We start from the raw sequence: 16,054 nt of genomic DNA on the forward strand, positions 1-16,054 counted from the left end.
GAAGACCCCGTTGAAACCAGTGACAAGAGATAGAACAAAAAGGACGCCATATTGACAAGAAAAAATTCAGAGAACAAGCCGAAGAAAAGAAAGAACAATAGTGAACTACCTAGAAAACAACGGATAAATAAAAATAAGTTCGGCTTGTCACCCGATGAAGCTGAATGGTACGAACATTTCACCAGTTTCTTCGTCTACTACAGAGGAAATTAAGACAAAACTCTAACATCAAAAGACAGGTCGTGAGAAATATTCTGATGTGTTTCCCTTGGAGCAAGTCAGTCAGACTGTTCCTAGAGCCGCGCAACTGCTCTGTAGATGCTACAAAAAAGCTTCAAGAAACTAAAAAGTAAAATTAGCAATCGAAATAATTGAGATAAATGATCAAGATGATATTGATAAGAAAAATCAATCAGGAAATGTTAAAACAACGCGCTATATTGTTGCGCTCTACTGTACAGAAAAAGTTTCGATCGGCGTCAGCCACCTACCTATACTATCCTTACCGAAAGTCCCAACAGTCAAAAATGCCGCAAAAATAAAACCACGCGAACGGACGTCTTGGCCTTTTTTTTCTCAAGTCGGTCTGCTGGGTTGCCTTGGGTTGCAAGAGACGTAGGTCTCCATTTCGAGAGGCCAAGTATTATACACCTATCTCTACGCAGCCAAGTTGATGCCCAACCCAGCTAGCCGGCTGCTCGTTTTGCCGAAGTGCGATTGTTTCAGAAGCATGTGACTTGCGCAGGTTTGTGTTACAGAAGTATACCTAGTTTTCGCGCGACAAATCTTGGGATGATAGCTCGCTAGTATACAGTTGCACCCAACTATTGGTGACCAAACACAGAGTTGGATCCGTCACAACTTACGAGGTAGAATCACAGTCCAAACCAGGCACATGGGCTCTCATGTCAAAGGCCTGTCTACAGATCGCCAACGGGGGTACCTGGACTACATCTCGATCAAAATCGTGGGCAAGCGGGGTTCCGAAAATTCGGTGGGCAACTGTATCGCGCGTGTCTCTATGACCGCGGAAACCTTCTTTTTCTGGCTGAGACTAGAGCTAGATGCTATCAGGCTTTCTAGCCTCTACTTTGTAACAAGACTGTCGCCACGACCATCGAACTGCCGAATACTCTGTCCAACCGATCCCCAAGTCAAAGCTTAGTAGATGCGCTTGGGAGGAGACATGGTAGCCTTGATGGTAAGGCTACCAACGTTCTGCCAGCCCTTCTTCAGAAGGGAGACGAGGTAGTTGATGGCCAACATGATGTTGCCAACAAGCTGCTCCTGGGTCATCTCGACGTTGCCGACGGCGACACCCATGCAGAGAACCTTCTTCAGCTGGAACTTGATGGTCGACTTGACCTCGGTAACCTTGCCGCTGAGGTCGTCGGCGTGCGAGACCGGGGTGGGGAACTTTCCGGCCTTGGACAGACCGGGACCAAGGAGACGGGGAATCTGCTTGATCAGGGTGTCGGAGGCGATGAAAGCGTCGTACTTGCGGGCGAGCTTCTTGATGAGCTTCTTGTTCTTGTTCAGCTTCTTCAAGTCGTCAGCCGACATGGAGTCAATACCGCCGTGCTTGGCACGGTCGAGATCGTGCTGGTCACCGAGAATGCTAGAGTCGCAGTCATGGTTAGCATCGATTTTGCCTCGCATCGAAATCTTATATGTCTCAAGGTATAGGTCCGGACACATACCAGATGGCCATGTTGGGGCGGGGGACGACCGGGAGCTTGATGGTGCCCGAGAAACGCTTGTCACGCTGGGGGTCATAGTTCTTGAGGCCGATCTGGAGCTCGACGGTCTCGAGGAAGTTACGCTTCTTGGTGTTGAGCGAGTAGTCGAGCAACTCGCCGACGTTGGAACGCACTCCGGCGACTGAGACGTTGCGAAACAGAGTTAGTGACCATCGTCCACAGAATACGGCAGACTCGGACAACAGAGATCGTGCGTACCGGTGATTTTCGACATGATGACCGTCTTCCAATAGAATAACTGGGGATTCTAATGGTGAGGAATACTGCGTTGTGTTGTTGATTTGGAGGTGAAATGTCTAATCGTGGTTGTCGTCGGACCAAATTTGACATTTCACAGCGTGGGCGACAATTGTGGGCATCTTGAGCGTATTCTGCCGGGCGGTGAGTGCGGGGCGGGGGCAAAAAAAAAGAACACACCCAAAAATTTCGAGAGGCTCACTCAAGATGCCTTGGGTGCGTGCGTGGCTGCGTGCCTCATCCCTCATGAATCAAATCGGCCAGGACTGGATACAATTTAAGTAGAGCAAATTGCAGCATAGCCATTGTCACAGAACGCAAGGAATGACATTGGGTACCGTCAATATGCATCTTACTCCGTAGATATGTATCGACCAAGAGAGGTTGTCACGATGTCGACCTTAGGCCTCTTCGTGGGCCCAAATTCGAGCTGGAATGCTACACATGGCAGGATCTTTTGTGCGAAACCACGGGGCTTTCGAGGCTTTTTCAAGCCGTTGGTCGCGTAAATTGTTGGCTATCAATAGCAGGACCCAGGGGACATTTCTTAGCCCATTTAATACCCAAAGAAAACATCTACGTTCAATTCGAGGCATGTCGTAACCACCCCACCGTCAAGGACCTAGAAACGGCGTCCATGGCAATGTATTAAGGGAAGAGGTGATGACTTCGATGGAGGAGGCCGGGAACGGAAGGAAACCCACTGGGCCAAATTTGACCGGATAACCCTCAGCAAGCCGCCGTAGCGGAGCCTTCCTGTGTCAGTTCAGACTCATCTCCTCACATGACGGTGTAGAGTAAGTCCTCGCTGATGGTAGAAAGGAAAGAAAGAAATTCCTGAAAGCAGACCTGCAGGAGAGGAATTTTATATGAGGCGTTGGCAGAACCGGATGGGTCCCTGGGTCCCAGTCTAGACCGCCCAAGGACTAGCGCAGCTTACTGCAACATTCGACCCTAACCCTAGAAACAATGAACTGGCAAGCTGGGTTGCAAAACAAGGTTGCTTTGTTTGCCCAAGCTTGACCATGGCTTCATTGTACAGCTTGAAACCCTTGGATTCCGGATGCTGTATCCGGAGTTATTTGATTTTGAATCGAGACCTGGGTGTCTCTGGGCTTTGATGATGAGTGCTCAGCCGAGTTTGAGTCACGCAACCACATACATACCTATACTTGAAAACAGTATCCAGAATCGCTATTCATCTATGTTCTTATCTAGGGAATCGACAATATTTGCGCAAACACGTATATGTCTTCAAATTTTGGGAAACGCCCCATTGTAACCTCCCACAACAGCAGTCATAAGGCGGTTTGCAATCGCCGTGTCCGGCGGCACTCTCAGGTCGCCCTCGACGTACTCGGGCGGTGCTGACTGTCCCAAATTGCTGACCCCGGACGAGAGCGCCTTTCGAACCTCGGCCATGGGAAACCACTTGGCATCCTCCAACTCGGGGTCATTGCCGAGAAATATCTTCTCGCCATCGCCAGGAAGTGCCTGCGCGATGGCTCCAATCATAAGGCTTCCAGGGAAAGGCCATGGTTGAGAGCTGTGCAACACAACCCTACCAACGGTGACGCCGCTCTCTTCCCAGACCTCTCGCCTCGTCGCCTCCTCGATAGACTCGCCCGGCTCAAGAAATCCAGCCAAGGTGCTGTACCAGTATTTCGGCCATCGCTTGTTCCTTCCGAGAAGCACCTTGGTGCCGTCTGCACTGACGACAGCCACGATTATCGTGGGGTCGGTTCTAGGGAAACTAATGTTGGAGACGGTACCCCTACTGGCACAAGGTTTCCTGTCGCGTTTCTCGCCACCCGCCATGTCTGTGGGGGACAGGCGCGTTTTGCTCCGGCGTGGACCGGTAATGTCTTCTGCCCACATTGCGAGCAAAATGGGTTTCTATCATTCCAAGCCATCACAGCTCGTGCTTGACCATAGATGGCAGCTGGGAGTTGATGCGAACAAAAATGTCAGTCACGTGCAGGTTGGCGAAGCGACTGAAAGTCGCCGACACTGAGGATGGTTCACGTTTTGCACAACTTACCTTCGCCAGGATTAAAACCCAAACTTCGTTGGTCTTGGTTGAACGAGAGGCCCTCTCTTGACGCTAGTGAGGTGACCACATCCTGGTTTTCTGTGAAATCTACCGCAAAGTAAGGGGCACCCTTGTAGTCCTTGTGCTGAAAGACATCTTGGTCGGATGCAGTCATTTTCTGCTTATCGTCTAGGCCTAGGAGTATTATAACAGGGTGCGACTCCTCCGAGTTGAAGTCATTGATCATATCCTCCTCTGTCTTGTCAAAGGGCCCCGAGCCCGTCACCGGCGCAACGTCTTCACGTGTGATCCAGGCGATACTCTTCTCGGCCGTGTGAACCAGAGGAGCGAGCTTGTCGAGCGCGAGGAAGCGGGCTGACGGATGCGCAAAAGCGGCCTGGAGAAAATCCCGGTTGTCGCGGAGGAACGAAACACGGTTCAGTGGGTTCTAGCGGTTTTGGTGGCAAGACAGTTCATCGTCAGCCCGAATACGTCTTCCGCCGGGGCATGGCGCTTTTCTGGGTGTCGACTGTGAGGTCGGTTTCATATCCTAACTAACCCCGGAAAAGTAGTTTGCGGTTTCGGCGCCGAACCTGCGCGTAAGCATAGAATCGTCCGCCGGCAGCTGCGGCAGAAGAGGTGACGGAGCCATTTTTGTTGCGCACTCGAACCGAGTATCTTTTTGTTGTTGTAGCAGGCCGGGTGTCGACGGTTCAACAAGGTTGGGAACGTTCAAAGGTGAGCGAGTGGGGGATCGGGGCAAGAGGATCGGAGTCTTCGGGATGGTATGGTGGGGTCGGCTGGTCGACTGACGTCTACTTCTTTTCCGGAGCGAATCGATTCCTGCGCCTGCTATTCCTGTAATGTAAAAGGTTCGATAACTGTGGAGGCAAATTAGGAGCGAAACAGAAACCTCTCTCATATCTACTAAAAAAACAAAAGCATTTACTGCCTTGCCCGCATCTAGGTCTACGGTATGTAGAGCGAGGTACGCAGCCAAGCGAGGTAAAAAAAAAAAGCATATATTATTAGTATCCAGATCGTACTGCAGGACTGATCCTTCCAGAACAATGGCGTCGAGGCTGCCAGGCTGCACAGTTAATTTTGAAATGCAATCAAGCATCCGTCATTTGTCGAGCTTTGTGTGGCCCTCATAGTGAGCTACAAACGTTGCGTCAAGGCCGATAAAGTTTATGCAAGTCCACTTGGTAGCTTGCATGGTAACTTTGGTGCAGTTTTTTGCCCCGTTGACGCATGCTTGGGCTTACGAAACAGGCAAGTGAATTGCCCCGATCCCCGCACAAATCGGGCTTGGTAGCTGCGCTTGATTGCCAAGTGCATCCCAGCCTGGTTACTGCAAGCCGTAGCACCGATGAAAAATTTCCATCAGCGCATGCAACATCGTAAACATAAAAAATTAATAATGGAATAAGGCGAAATAAAGAAAACACGTTTGCATTTGTACCCTTCTTTTTTCCCTCTTCTATGCATATGTCTGACTACATCTTGACTGGTGACGACACCAAATTTTGATTTCATTTCCAAGTACCAACAGATATTGTTTTACGGTACGGTACGGTAATCGAAGCAGTCCGTGCCTTTTAATAATTAATTCTATTGCAAGACAAGCCTTCCTTGGTTCACCCAGAAAACTCTTCTCAACCCTTGATTCCTCGGCATTCCACAACGCTTGCTGCGGTTACTAGACGCGCAGATTTAATTTTGAACCAAGTTTTTTTTTTCCTTCGGCATCATCAATCGCCGTTCCCATCTCACCACAGTCCTGTCTGTTCGTTGCAGGCGACTGGTGATTAATTTTGCTTTTCTCTGTCTGTTATCAACAACCATCGATCTAGAAGGCGGCTAGAAAAGGCTTGCCGCGGCAAAGGCTTCCTTGATGTCATAGAGATCCCGCAAAAGGGATTGAACAGAGGGATCATGGCGCCACCAACAGGGCCTTTGAATTTGGATGTTGAAGCAATATCTGGGATATGCGGGTAGGTAGGAGCAAAGTTTAAAAACTTTGAATTCCATTGTTGGCGATCATGGCTGTAAACGGAATCGAACCTATCACGACTCTGAGCTACCTTGCCTACCAAATCGTACCCAGCACCTAGCTAACAACATCACGTGCAGATCAATATCGATCGCATGCTGGGTCGTCGTCTTCTCGCCCCAGATTGTCGAGAACTTCCGCCGCGGTAGTGCAGATGGCCTGTCGCTGCAGTTCATCATCATCTGGCTACTCGGTGATGTCTTCAACATCCTGGGGGGCGTAATGCAGGGTGTCCTGCCGACCATGATCATACTGGCCATCTACTACACGATAGCCGACGTCGTTCTTCTGGGCCAGTGCTTCTACTACAGAGGTTTCACCTGGCGCGACGAGGTTGTTCCCAGCTCGACCCAGACACCCAAACCTGCGGATGGTGGTGTCTCGAATGGCAATGGTAGCAACCACCACGGCCAGCAGCCCAACGAGCGGACGGCTCTGCTTGCAAATGGCTCGAGCACTGGTCAGCAAGGCGCGTCGAGCCGTCGCGGCTCCTGGTCTGACCAATCCTACCACCTATCACCGGCTGTCCCGCTGATCGACGATGCCGTACTTGCGCGGGACGCTTTGGCTGCGTCTGTCGCCTCACCTTCGGCCACTCGAGGAGCTCCCGATAACCGCCCAAGTCGGTTGCAGGCAGTAGCCTTCAACTCCTTGGCCGTGTTGATGGTGTGCGCATCAGGGGTTGCGGGGTGGTACCTCAGCAGGTCGCGATCGGACCGAGAGGCGCCCAGTAAGGGCGAGGACTTGCTCGAGTTTAACATTCTCGGCCAAGTGTTTGGTTGGCTCTGCGCGGTTCTTTATCTCGGCTCGCGTGTGCCACAGATCCTCCTCAACTATAGACGCAAGTCCACCGAGGGCGTCAGCATGCTCTTCTTCCTGTTCGCCTGCCTCGGAAACCTGACTTACGTCCTCTCCATATTCGCCTTTGAGCCGCGCTGCAGAGACAAGCACTCGGGCATTGGGCCACACGCAGGGGGCTGCGTAGGAGGCGAGGCTGGAAGGATCTATGGGCAGTACATCCTCGTCAATCTGTCATGGCTCGCCGGCAGCCTTGGCACACTGCTCCTCGACATGGGCATATTTGTCCAGTTCTTCATTTACAACAAGGACGATGGCGAGGAGTTCTTTGCCGACTGCGACGCGGAGGGAAGCAGGCGAGCATACTCCCCATCGACCGTGGCTATCGAGGAGGACGACGATGAGGAAAGCATAGACGGGGACCGCTGGGATCCACGGCCCCTTCTCGAGCGAAGCGTGTCCAACTCGCCGCGTTGAGCATAGACTCCATACGAGATACTCGGCCCCCGGCGGAGTAACAGGCTCGCCCGAGGCATTGAAAGCACTCGATCATAGAGAGGCCAGCCCTGGAGGAAGGTTTGGATCACGGAAAAGTTTGGAGGTGTTTTGTTTAGTCTTGATTTGATTTGTCTGCTAATGTAACTAGAAACAATAAAAAAAATCAAGGTGGATTCATGATTATTCATGGGCTGTACTTGATACTTCCCTGGATGAACACTAGGAGTGGCCCTGACTGGCATACTTGCAATCAACGGAACCCTATAGCTATCCAGATATGCCCTTTGACTCCATGGAGGCTCGCCTTTATATGACAACAACATCGCTCAGCCAGGCTTCCGGTTCCGCAACACCACTGACGGGCACCGGCTGATCTCTGCGCTCAACACGTCGTCTTGGGCTCGTTCCCTGGACATGACTGAAGCTTTCTACGCCATGGACGGCTCCCTGAAGACATCGGCATCCATGCCAGCAACCAATGCGAGGAACCAACCCTACTTGCCTGCCAACGTGCCTAACAGCGGTAGCTCTGACGGAACCATACCTGACCATCACGTCAAGTTGATGCCCTCTACACTGCCTTCGCTACCCCGGTTACCCGGAATGAACAGACGCTGAGTTTACCGCACCCGCGGCTGCTATGGCAGCTTCAGTGACAGCGCCCATGATCCCCGACATCGGCCAATCTTACACGCCCGGCGCCCGGCGAATGATCACAAACGGAGTCAGGAAGGGGGAAAATACAATCACTGCAGCATTATTTGGACGGAAGACATCTTCGAGCCCTGAAGATTCCATACAATGTGTCCCAGGACCCTCACACAATACGTTGACGCAGCCGGGTAGCTTGACCGGCGCTCCCGGGAGCTAGGACGAATACATGCAAAGGCGAGCGGGTTGTGACGAGGGAGAAGCTACAAGCGCTTGGTCATTATCGGTGGAATTGGGATACAGCACGAAACTCACGACCAAAGGGAAATGAGATATGGCCTCGACGACCAGCACTACAACTTGACCGTCGACGGCGAGCCGCCTGGTTTGCGTGGTTCTTCTTCCCCTCCAACCCCCATAACTACAACGACGCGGATTAAACAGATTGCAGGATTCTATTCCGGGGCTGTGTATACGGTCGAGTCAGGTTTATCACCAGCAGGGTGCAGAACTATGCCCATCAGCCCCCGGCGTCGGAATGATGATTGGCAGCGCTATCTCGTTGGGCTTACACACGCCATTCGCTCATGCCGTAGCGGTGTTTGGCCATAAAATTGGCATCTCCGTCAACCGCATAGACAGGACATGGTAAGTCCATGCGGCTCGTCAGCCCCCTCGTGACGCAAAGTGTGCAGCGGCTCAGTAGCGGTGGTATAATTAGCTGGGTGTGTACAATGGGCAGGTAATTTTTTTATTTTTATTTTTGGTTTTCTATTTGGGGATAATATGCCTGCCCGCATTCAATATACCATCGGAGATCGGAGATGCGAACGTCTAGCCCCTTGGTCCTAGGCCGTCAACCTTGTTCAGTGTTTATTAGTGTCGGCGATGCCACCGGCAGCAGCAGTGATAAATAAAGGCCATCCTGGTTCATCGAAGGGTACCTAAAAATAATAAATGATATAAAGACAAAACTAAACACATGCTGAGCGTGTACTCTAAGAAATTCAGTCGGAAATGCCAATCCAAAGTTTTAATAAAGGATTTAGGGGAAGGGGGGGCCTTTGTGTTATTGGAGTATTTTCTTGTACAGCTTTTCAATACATCGATCTACCGTGTTTTTGCACCTAAAAGCCCCTGCGTTTTGTGTACCGGTAACCTCACGTAAACGAAAGCCAACGTTGTTTTATCGGCTTTGAAGGGACAGGACATACCGTCGGTACGCATGAAATTTATATTTATTTGGGGTCATAATGTAGAAACGATGCTTTTCTGACGCACATGTCTGCAAATGACTTTACAAGAAGGGTGATAACACCATGGAATAAGAATTGCAGGGTGGTACGAGATCAATACCGACGGAGAGAGCTCCGAGTTTCAGTTTAACCAAGACGTGCCGCATCTGTCGAATTATGGTCAAGGGCATGGAGCGACGGGCCGATTGCTGCGACTGCATCATGCTGCCGAGGGTGCAACAAAGTTAAAGGCTTCAGTTGGAGTGAACAGATGAACTAGATAGATCTAATTTAAGATGACCTGCTTTTTTCTTTCCTTTCTGTACATCTCCACCCCGGGACTTCGGCTTGGGGACAACCCCGACACGGTTGTTCGGGAAACTCGTAGCACGTATCCTAAATGAACATCAATTTGCCTACAAAGTCAGTACAAAGTACAGGAAGCTCTACCAAGATTGGGACGATTGCACGCGTGTGTGGGGTGGATATTGGAACGCCGCCTTCCTCTTTCTGATTGACGTAAAGACTGAGTTTTTAAAATACGTTCCGGTGCCATGGGAATGGCTGTTGCGGAGTGGTACGAACTCGGGCCTGATGGGTATCAATCTGAATATCATCATAATACGAAATTCGCATACGTCTCTAATAAAATGCAATACATTTTCAGGAGCTTCCTTCAATTAGGCTTGGGGATGGGAAGTGTTGTGGACTTGACGGGGTTTTGGGGGTGACGGGGGGTTGAGACAATAACTATTAAATCACATCTTGTTCACTATGTAATATCGGTGATATGAGTGAGGCGGACTGAATAGAGCAGACAGCCTGAATAATACATAAACCACCCAGTTCTAATGGCCAGTGTGTTCACAGTGACTTGAGAGGAACTATCCATGAGGGTTTTTTTTCCTTCCTTTTTTCCTTCCTTTTTTTCTTCTTTTTTTTTCTGTTACACTATCCGCTGGAGAAATTCCCAGTAATTTTCAGAATGCTTCTCAAGCCTGTCGCATATCTGTGAAACCTTGTCGTGAGAGATCGGCGACGCTTGCAGAGCCGGAGCGACGTCCGGTCCCAACGGCCCGGGACGTGGAAACGAGCCGCTCCTGAATCGACAGCCCGGGGGTTCGGACGACAGGGCTTTTGCAAGTCTGTAACGGGGCCATCGGAACATTTCTGCGGGTTTTTTGGGACTCCAGCGACATTGGCATGGTTAACCATAGATGTCGTCTTCAGTCTAAGTCTAGTCTATATTTGTTAATGCTGTGTAACTAAATATATACCTGCACACCATGACATTCCGCTACTCATTCGCATGTCTATCTATGTGTCATTTTCAATGCGTTTCCTTGGGCATGGGTTGACAAGGAAGGAAAGAAAAAAAAAAGTCATGTATCTGCCCGGTTGGTTGCGGCATTACATGTCAAGAGTCAGAAAACGTTACTTGCTTGGTTGTTCATGGTTGTTTTTACATTCACCCGCAAGGACAGCCGGCGATCATTTGTTAGAAACGCGACTACCTGCTGGGTCTTGCACGTCGTCTGGCACTATCTGTTGCAAGTGTCTTCCTAGCTGCAGCATAGGCAAACCGGGTACCTGGCGAGTCAGCTCACCATCTAGTAGAACTGTCCTTTGAATCGGGCATGACCGAGCCATCAAAAGACCAAAAAAGAGCTCATGCACGACGTGTTTCCTCTTCCATTTCAACCCTATTTTTCTTCTTTTTTTAATTTGTTTTTGCTCGCAAACAATGAATCACGTCGAAATCAAGGGAATTCGATAGAAAAATCCCCTGGGGCAAGCAAGGCCGTAGCTATTCGCTGTGCTCATCCCTGACTTGCGTGGACAATAATTACTATGTAGATACTTGGGATTGAGTTTACGGTACCTGAGCTCAGCTTGGCGGGACGCTTCGCGTCAAACTCTACTACTACTACCTAGTAAGGTAAACCATCAAAAAGAATTTCCACCCACCCCCCACCCCCCCCCCCCCCCGCCTCCCGGGGGGTGTGTGGGTTCGGGGAGCAGGAGGACAGTGCACAAAGAAGGAATCCCATACTCGGTCTAATGCGTTGCAACCCTCCAAACTAGAAAGAAAAACAGCACCAACTACAGTAGCTTGTGCAAAATAATCACAAGCGTCGAAAGATACCAGAAAAAACTACGTCATTGTTTGCAACTCCAAAAAGAAAGAGGGGTTTTCCGAATTACCCTCACTGTCACAGGACGAGAGACATTTTTGGGGATCTTGCGCCAAAGACCAAGAGGAACCTCGTTGCGGGGAACACACTAGACTAGGTAGGTCACTAGGTACCTGGTCGCAAAACCGCCCGGGTGAGATGCGGATTGCGCTTTGCGGATATTTTTTTCTTTTCTTTTGTTCTTGATGTTTGGTACAGATTGAGATGAATAGGGACCCTTGCCCATATCCTTCGGTATTCCCTAAGGAGTAAGTCGTTCGTCGCTCAATTTTATGTTGTGGGGGTTTTGGATTAAGTGAATTATTCGCGTAGCAGATTGCACAAAGATCTCTTTTTTTTTTTTTTTTTTTTTTGGGTCCCTCTTTTTTGTGGTCTCCTCTTTCTCTTACAAAACAAAAAAAATAAAATGACATCGGTCGCTCGACAAGGCTGAAGCATTGAGAGAAGAGTGGTGGCCCCCCCAAAAAGCAAGGCAGTCAAGTGATTGCGGGAAATGAAAAGGGGTGTTTATGAGGGTCCGCCGGAAGAATTCACTACCGGCCGGGTCGGTTGGTGGGCTTCTGGGGAAGAAGGGTATGGGAATCTTGTGATTTCGGATGGCATTTTGGGCAAAAGAGGAGGCGAATCTTACATTGTGGCGCCTTCGGGTAGGCCACCAGGGCAGTTCAATCAATCAATCAATCAATCTTATCATGCAAGGACAACACATTGGTCTTCTTCAGAGATGAGTACAGTACAGTACAAGCCGGGGGGCCTCTTTAGCTGGTTTTACCGTATGGTAGACTAGGTATTCTGTGCAAAAAATCCAAGGCGACCATTCAACACACACCACCACCTCAAATGGCAAAACACAATACAACGCAACGCACACGGGCGCGCGCATATTGCACACATATTATTATACTGTACAGGTTGTAGTATACCCTTACACTGACACCCCCACTCTCGGCGCGCCCCCCTCCCCATTTGTGTACATCTGCAGCTTTCCACACACGGAGTAAGCCATCCGTCTCACTTGATGCCGCATCGCCCTGAACGTCGCATCCACGAAACCAAGGCCCGGGAATAAAAACACCAGCGAAAAAAAACTGTCGCGCGTTAGTACGTTCGTAGCCTTCCTCCGTAGTTGGAGGGGCTGTGTGAGGGGGGGAGCTAAAGGTGAAAACTAACTAGGGCGGGAAGAAGACCCTTGGGGAGTAAAAAAAAAATACAAGGTCTCAGCCGAGGCGCAAGTTATCGGCAGAGCCATCACTTTTATCGCGCGAACCAACGGTGCCCTTCCCGCTCACCTAGTCTTGCTAGCCCAAGTGACCCAAGGTTAGCCAAAATGGCAACACACTAAAATACCCTTTTTCTGCATGCATCCGTCGCAAGTGAACTCAAAATGGAGGTATTGATTATGCGTGGCGGTGAAGGGAACAAGAAGCTGCCAAGCCAGAGTTTTGTTTGGTGGTCATTCACACATGGTCACATTCCACCAAATTTAGGGTCAAGAGTCGGGAGGGAACATCTTCAAGTGCAACGGGAGTTGCTTGTCAGATGCAAAAAAGAAAGGGGGAAAAAAGAGGAGAGACAAAAAAGATGGAAAGATTTACAGTAGCATCTGGCTCAGACTCGAAAACAAAATAATTAGGCAACGAGATAACATTACTTGGTATGGATCTACTGCACTATCAGATGCCAGGCATTGATCAAACCACCCCATAGTTATCTAAGGTACTGTAAGCTTCAAGGGAGCCTTCCACGCAAGGCGCCGAGTTTGAAAAAAAGTGTAAGAAACCCAGCAAGCTCCAATATTAACGTGTCGCACACGTCAGATCTAAGGTCGGATACAGTATGTGATTTTTCTCGTTGTGTTTTTTGTTTTCTGTCAGTAGTTCCCACCGCTGGCCTTGACAGAAGAGAGCAATTGTATACAGTATAATGATAGTTGAGTGATGTGCGACTGGTTCAGTAGATTTTCATTTTCCCCTGGTACGTGGCGTTTGCCGTTTGCCATTCATTGTCGCCCTCTGCTCACCGAAACAATGGTTTTTGTCTCCTATCGAACCAATCCTCATAGTGATGCCTGGCTAACATCATCAACAATGAATGGTTCATTGGCAAGTTCCGTTCCCCATCCACACTTAACCCCGTTCGTCGTTAGTTCTTCTCACACCCCCTCTTTCACGGGCCGTAAAAGGCTTAGAGAGTTTTTGGAGGGACAGGGTGAGAGAAGTGAGAACACTACACTGTATGCCCCTTCTACGTCAAATCGGATTGATACACTGTGTGTGTGTGTGTGTGTGTGCGACCCTACACACCCCCAGAACCGGGGGCACGGCCGGCTCTTATGACGTAACCGCGGGGCTGATGATGCTTACCACTGACTACGCCATGTCGTTGAGAAGAGGGCTTTTTAGCTTCCCTTGACCGGACAGCTATCTCCTTTTTTTTTTGTTCCGGCCAACGGGCGGACGACGGTCCAAGCCCCGATCAAAATGGCAACAAAAGCTACAGCACACCCTTTCTACAGTATTCGGAGGGAACCAATCTTTTTTTTTTTTTGCGCTTTGGCATTTTCGTTTAACAAATCAGACAAAAGACCCTTTTTTATCTGGTTAATCGAATCAGTTCGTTACAAGTCAGGTGCAGGGCGGTACAGTTAATTACATGGCCTCGGCGTTGCATCATGCATGGGGTAGAAGGAGGTGAAGAGGTGTATGTCCCCACATGAGCTTTTCCCTCAGAAAAGATAGAATGCAACTGCCCACATCCCTTTGAAGGTTCGTTTGAAGGGGAAAGGTTCGTTTGAAGAGGGAAGAGGAGAATATGATGAATTAAAAGAAACAAGCGAAAATATATTTGTTAAATTGCAATGTAAAATGTACTATGGTGTACGTATGTTAATTTTTCCAAACCCCCACGTGCGCCCAAAGTCGGTCAAGTCTTGTATAATAAAAACCTGATATTCTGTTATGAATCCCTGCGTTGCTCAGAGCTTGAGACAGAGGGTCGGTCGGGCATCTAGACTACCTTGCTGTACCGTAGATGGGATCTCAACTTCCCAGATTTCACCGCGCGGCTGTCGCGTCTGGCCCCAAAGTGCGAGCCCACAGTGAATTTCTTTTTTTCCCTCGTTTTTTATTTTATTAAAATTGGGGTTTGGAATGAGTACTCCGTACGGAGTAGTTAGGTATTCGACAATCCCCGCATCCCAGTTAGTGATCCAGCAGGGCGTAGCGGGGCTGCCAGCCAAGTATACAACATGGTAAGCCTTGTCGCAAAGAACTTGGAAGTTGCTACTTTTTTGCTGTAGGGTGATGCTTGATGCAGACACGACATCGCTAGCCGTCCCCTGGACCGAGATTCGAGGCTTCCCAAGACCCCGGGCCGGGGACCGGGGACCGACCCGGTCTCCATCCGCTTTTCTGTCATTTGCATTATTTCCCTGTGGTATTTTCGCTTTATAGTAGATTATCACTAATACTATAGGTGGAGACTGCGGTATAATTGCACATTAATTCATTCAATTTGTTTCAATCATTCTTCCCTTTTCCCGGACCGAAAAAAAAAGCTGACAAGGAAAGGGGACCAGGTTGTGTGCAAAGATAAAAAAGAAAAAAAAAAAGAAGAAGTCATGGTACCAGCCTGTAGCGGGCAGCTCTACCGACAAAACAAAGACCTCTCACCGACTGGGTAAGAACAGAAATAGCGCATCACCCGTTTGCAGATTGACTTTCAAGCCTCGTGCCGTGGCCAATGATAGGACAGTTTCGTATGGGTGAGCAATCAAATGTGTGGTACTTATCCAAGCTATCTTTAATCTTGTCCCGGGTTCATCAATTGGGAGGTCAAGGCCGTCCCCGCGAATAACCCCCGAAAAGTCGGAGGCAAAAAAAGATAATGGAAACCAGCCTCCCCGAGATTTTCCCAATACAGCAAAATTCTCAGATCGACTGATCATGAGTTCCGAGTTTCGGAGGAAAAAGGTTGCCCTGACGAGGTAAATGATCTGCACAATCAACTCATAGTAAAGAAAGAGTGGTTCATCAAGAAAAGAAAAGCCAAGACGCCAGAAAATTGACAAGCAGGGGAAATATGGACAACAGACAAAGCCTTGGCAACCTTGGGGAGTTCTTGGTGCTTTGCTTTCCCCCAAGGTGAAGATTGAAAAAAAAAGAACCAAAGGGACAAGAGAGAAAAGAAGAAAAGGGGTCCGCCAAAAAAATATGAAACACGCCAAAGCCGCCCAAGATCGTCGGTGATCGTCCGACCTTGGCCATGTGCCCTTCTCTTGTTGGTTTTCCCCCGCCTGCCAAAAAATAGAAAATAAAGAGAGAGTGAAAATCTTTACCTATGTCGTTCGCCGAAAGGTAAGCTGGGCGTTTATGCATCCTTAACCGCAGGTTTGTTTTGTGCTAAGAATCTTCAAAACCGCTCAGCCCAATTCGCCTGTGTTTTCCTCCATGTTAAACCTGTAAAACGGGGTGGCGGAGCTTACAACTTTTTTTTTTTTTTTTTTTGTGGATGGGAATGCCCAGAAGGTCCACAACGCAGTGGACGAGGGAGGCAGCCGAAGGTGATTGTGACTTTTTGTGAGTTGTATAGAA

General features: G+C 49.3%; 6 protein-coding genes across 6 annotated transcripts; 2 read left to right on the forward strand and 4 right to left on the reverse strand.

Annotated features, from left to right (window-relative positions):
• Positions 1-928: 928 nt before the first annotated feature.
• Positions 929-2,123, reverse strand: MGG_04696 (60S ribosomal protein L10a). Its single transcript, XM_003713627.1, has 3 exons — positions 1,959-2,123; positions 1,701-1,881; positions 929-1,618 (listed from the first exon to the last, which is right to left on the reverse strand). Exons 1-3 carry the CDS (start codon positions 1,972-1,974, stop codon positions 1,162-1,164), a joined length of 654 nt encoding a protein of 217 aa, XP_003713675.1. The 5' UTR covers positions 1,975-2,123; the 3' UTR covers positions 929-1,161.
• Positions 2,124-3,167: 1,044 nt separating this feature from the next.
• MGG_04697 (peroxisomal NADH pyrophosphatase NUDT12) lies at positions 3,168-4,785 on the reverse strand. Its single transcript, XM_003713628.1, has 3 exons — positions 4,589-4,785; positions 4,039-4,477; positions 3,168-3,865 (listed from the first exon to the last, which is right to left on the reverse strand). Exons 1-3 carry the CDS (start codon positions 4,679-4,681, stop codon positions 3,252-3,254), a joined length of 1,146 nt encoding a protein of 381 aa, XP_003713676.1. The 5' UTR covers positions 4,682-4,785; the 3' UTR covers positions 3,168-3,251.
• Positions 4,786-5,522: 737 nt separating this feature from the next.
• MGG_04698 (PQ-loop repeat-containing protein 2) lies at positions 5,523-7,610 on the forward strand. Its single transcript, XM_003713629.1, has 2 exons — positions 5,523-6,026; positions 6,166-7,610. The coding sequence occupies exons 1-2, from the start codon at positions 5,968-5,970 to the stop codon at positions 7,358-7,360; spliced, it is 1,254 nt and encodes a 417-aa protein (XP_003713677.1). The 5' UTR covers positions 5,523-5,967; the 3' UTR covers positions 7,361-7,610.
• Positions 7,611-10,259: 2,649 nt separating this feature from the next.
• On the reverse strand, positions 10,260-11,103 carry MGG_15557 (uncharacterized protein; the record flags this gene model as incomplete). Its single annotated transcript, XM_003713630.1, has 1 exon — positions 10,260-11,103. Exon 1 carries the CDS (start codon positions 10,470-10,472, stop codon positions 10,260-10,262), a length of 213 nt encoding a protein of 70 aa, XP_003713678.1. The 5' UTR covers positions 10,473-11,103.
• A 1,743-nt stretch (positions 11,104-12,846) lies between these two features.
• Positions 12,847-13,419, forward strand: MGG_15558 (uncharacterized protein; the record flags this gene model as incomplete). Its single annotated transcript, XM_003713631.1, has 3 exons — positions 12,847-12,852; positions 13,147-13,296; positions 13,393-13,419. The coding sequence occupies 3 exons, from the start codon at positions 12,847-12,849 to the stop codon at positions 13,417-13,419; spliced, it is 183 nt and encodes a 60-aa protein (XP_003713679.1).
• Positions 13,420-15,224: 1,805 nt separating this feature from the next.
• MGG_15559 (uncharacterized protein) lies at positions 15,225-16,046 on the reverse strand. Its single transcript, XM_003713632.1, has 2 exons — positions 15,946-16,046; positions 15,225-15,870 (listed from the first exon to the last, which is right to left on the reverse strand). The coding sequence occupies exon 2, from the start codon at positions 15,836-15,838 to the stop codon at positions 15,494-15,496; it is 345 nt and encodes a 114-aa protein (XP_003713680.1). The 5' UTR covers positions 15,839-15,870; positions 15,946-16,046; the 3' UTR covers positions 15,225-15,493.
• Positions 16,047-16,054: the final 8 nt, after the last annotated feature.

This window comes from Pyricularia oryzae, chromosome 2 (assembly GCF_000002495.2).
Source record: "Pyricularia oryzae 70-15 chromosome 2, whole genome shotgun sequence".
Taxonomy (NCBI): Eukaryota; Fungi; Ascomycota; class Sordariomycetes; order Magnaporthales; family Pyriculariaceae; genus Pyricularia; species Pyricularia oryzae.

What these genes read in the sequence shown, in the direction of transcription:
- MGG_04696 (XM_003713627.1), bottom strand. An exon ending in CGCCCCAACATGGCCATCTG is followed by an intron (nt 1,619 to 1,700) that starts GTATGTGTCCGG and finishes CTGCGACTCTAG; the next exon opens with CATTCTCGGTGACCAGCACG.
- MGG_04697 (XM_003713628.1), bottom strand. Translation starts at nt 4,681, where the DNA reads ATGGCTCCGTCACCTCTTCTGCCGCAGCTGCCGGCGGACGATTCTATG. An exon ending in CCGCAAACTACTTTTCCGGG is followed by an intron (nt 4,478 to 4,588) that starts GTTAGTTAGGAT and finishes CAAAACCGCTAG; the next exon opens with AACCCACTGAACCGTGTTTC. An exon ending in GGGTTTTAATCCTGGCGAAG is followed by an intron (nt 3,866 to 4,038) that starts GTAAGTTGTGCA and finishes CAATGTGGGCAG; the next exon opens with AAGACATTACCGGTCCACGC.
- MGG_04698 (XM_003713629.1), top strand. Translation starts at nt 5,968, where the DNA reads ATGGCGCCACCAACAGGGCCTTTGAATTTGGATGTTGAAGCAATATCT. An exon ending in GCAATATCTGGGATATGCGG is followed by an intron (nt 6,027 to 6,165) that starts GTAGGTAGGAGC and finishes CATCACGTGCAG; the next exon opens with ATCAATATCGATCGCATGCT.
- MGG_15559 (XM_003713632.1), bottom strand. Translation starts at nt 15,838, where the DNA reads ATGCATAAACGCCCAGCTTACCTTTCGGCGAACGACATAGGTAAAGAT.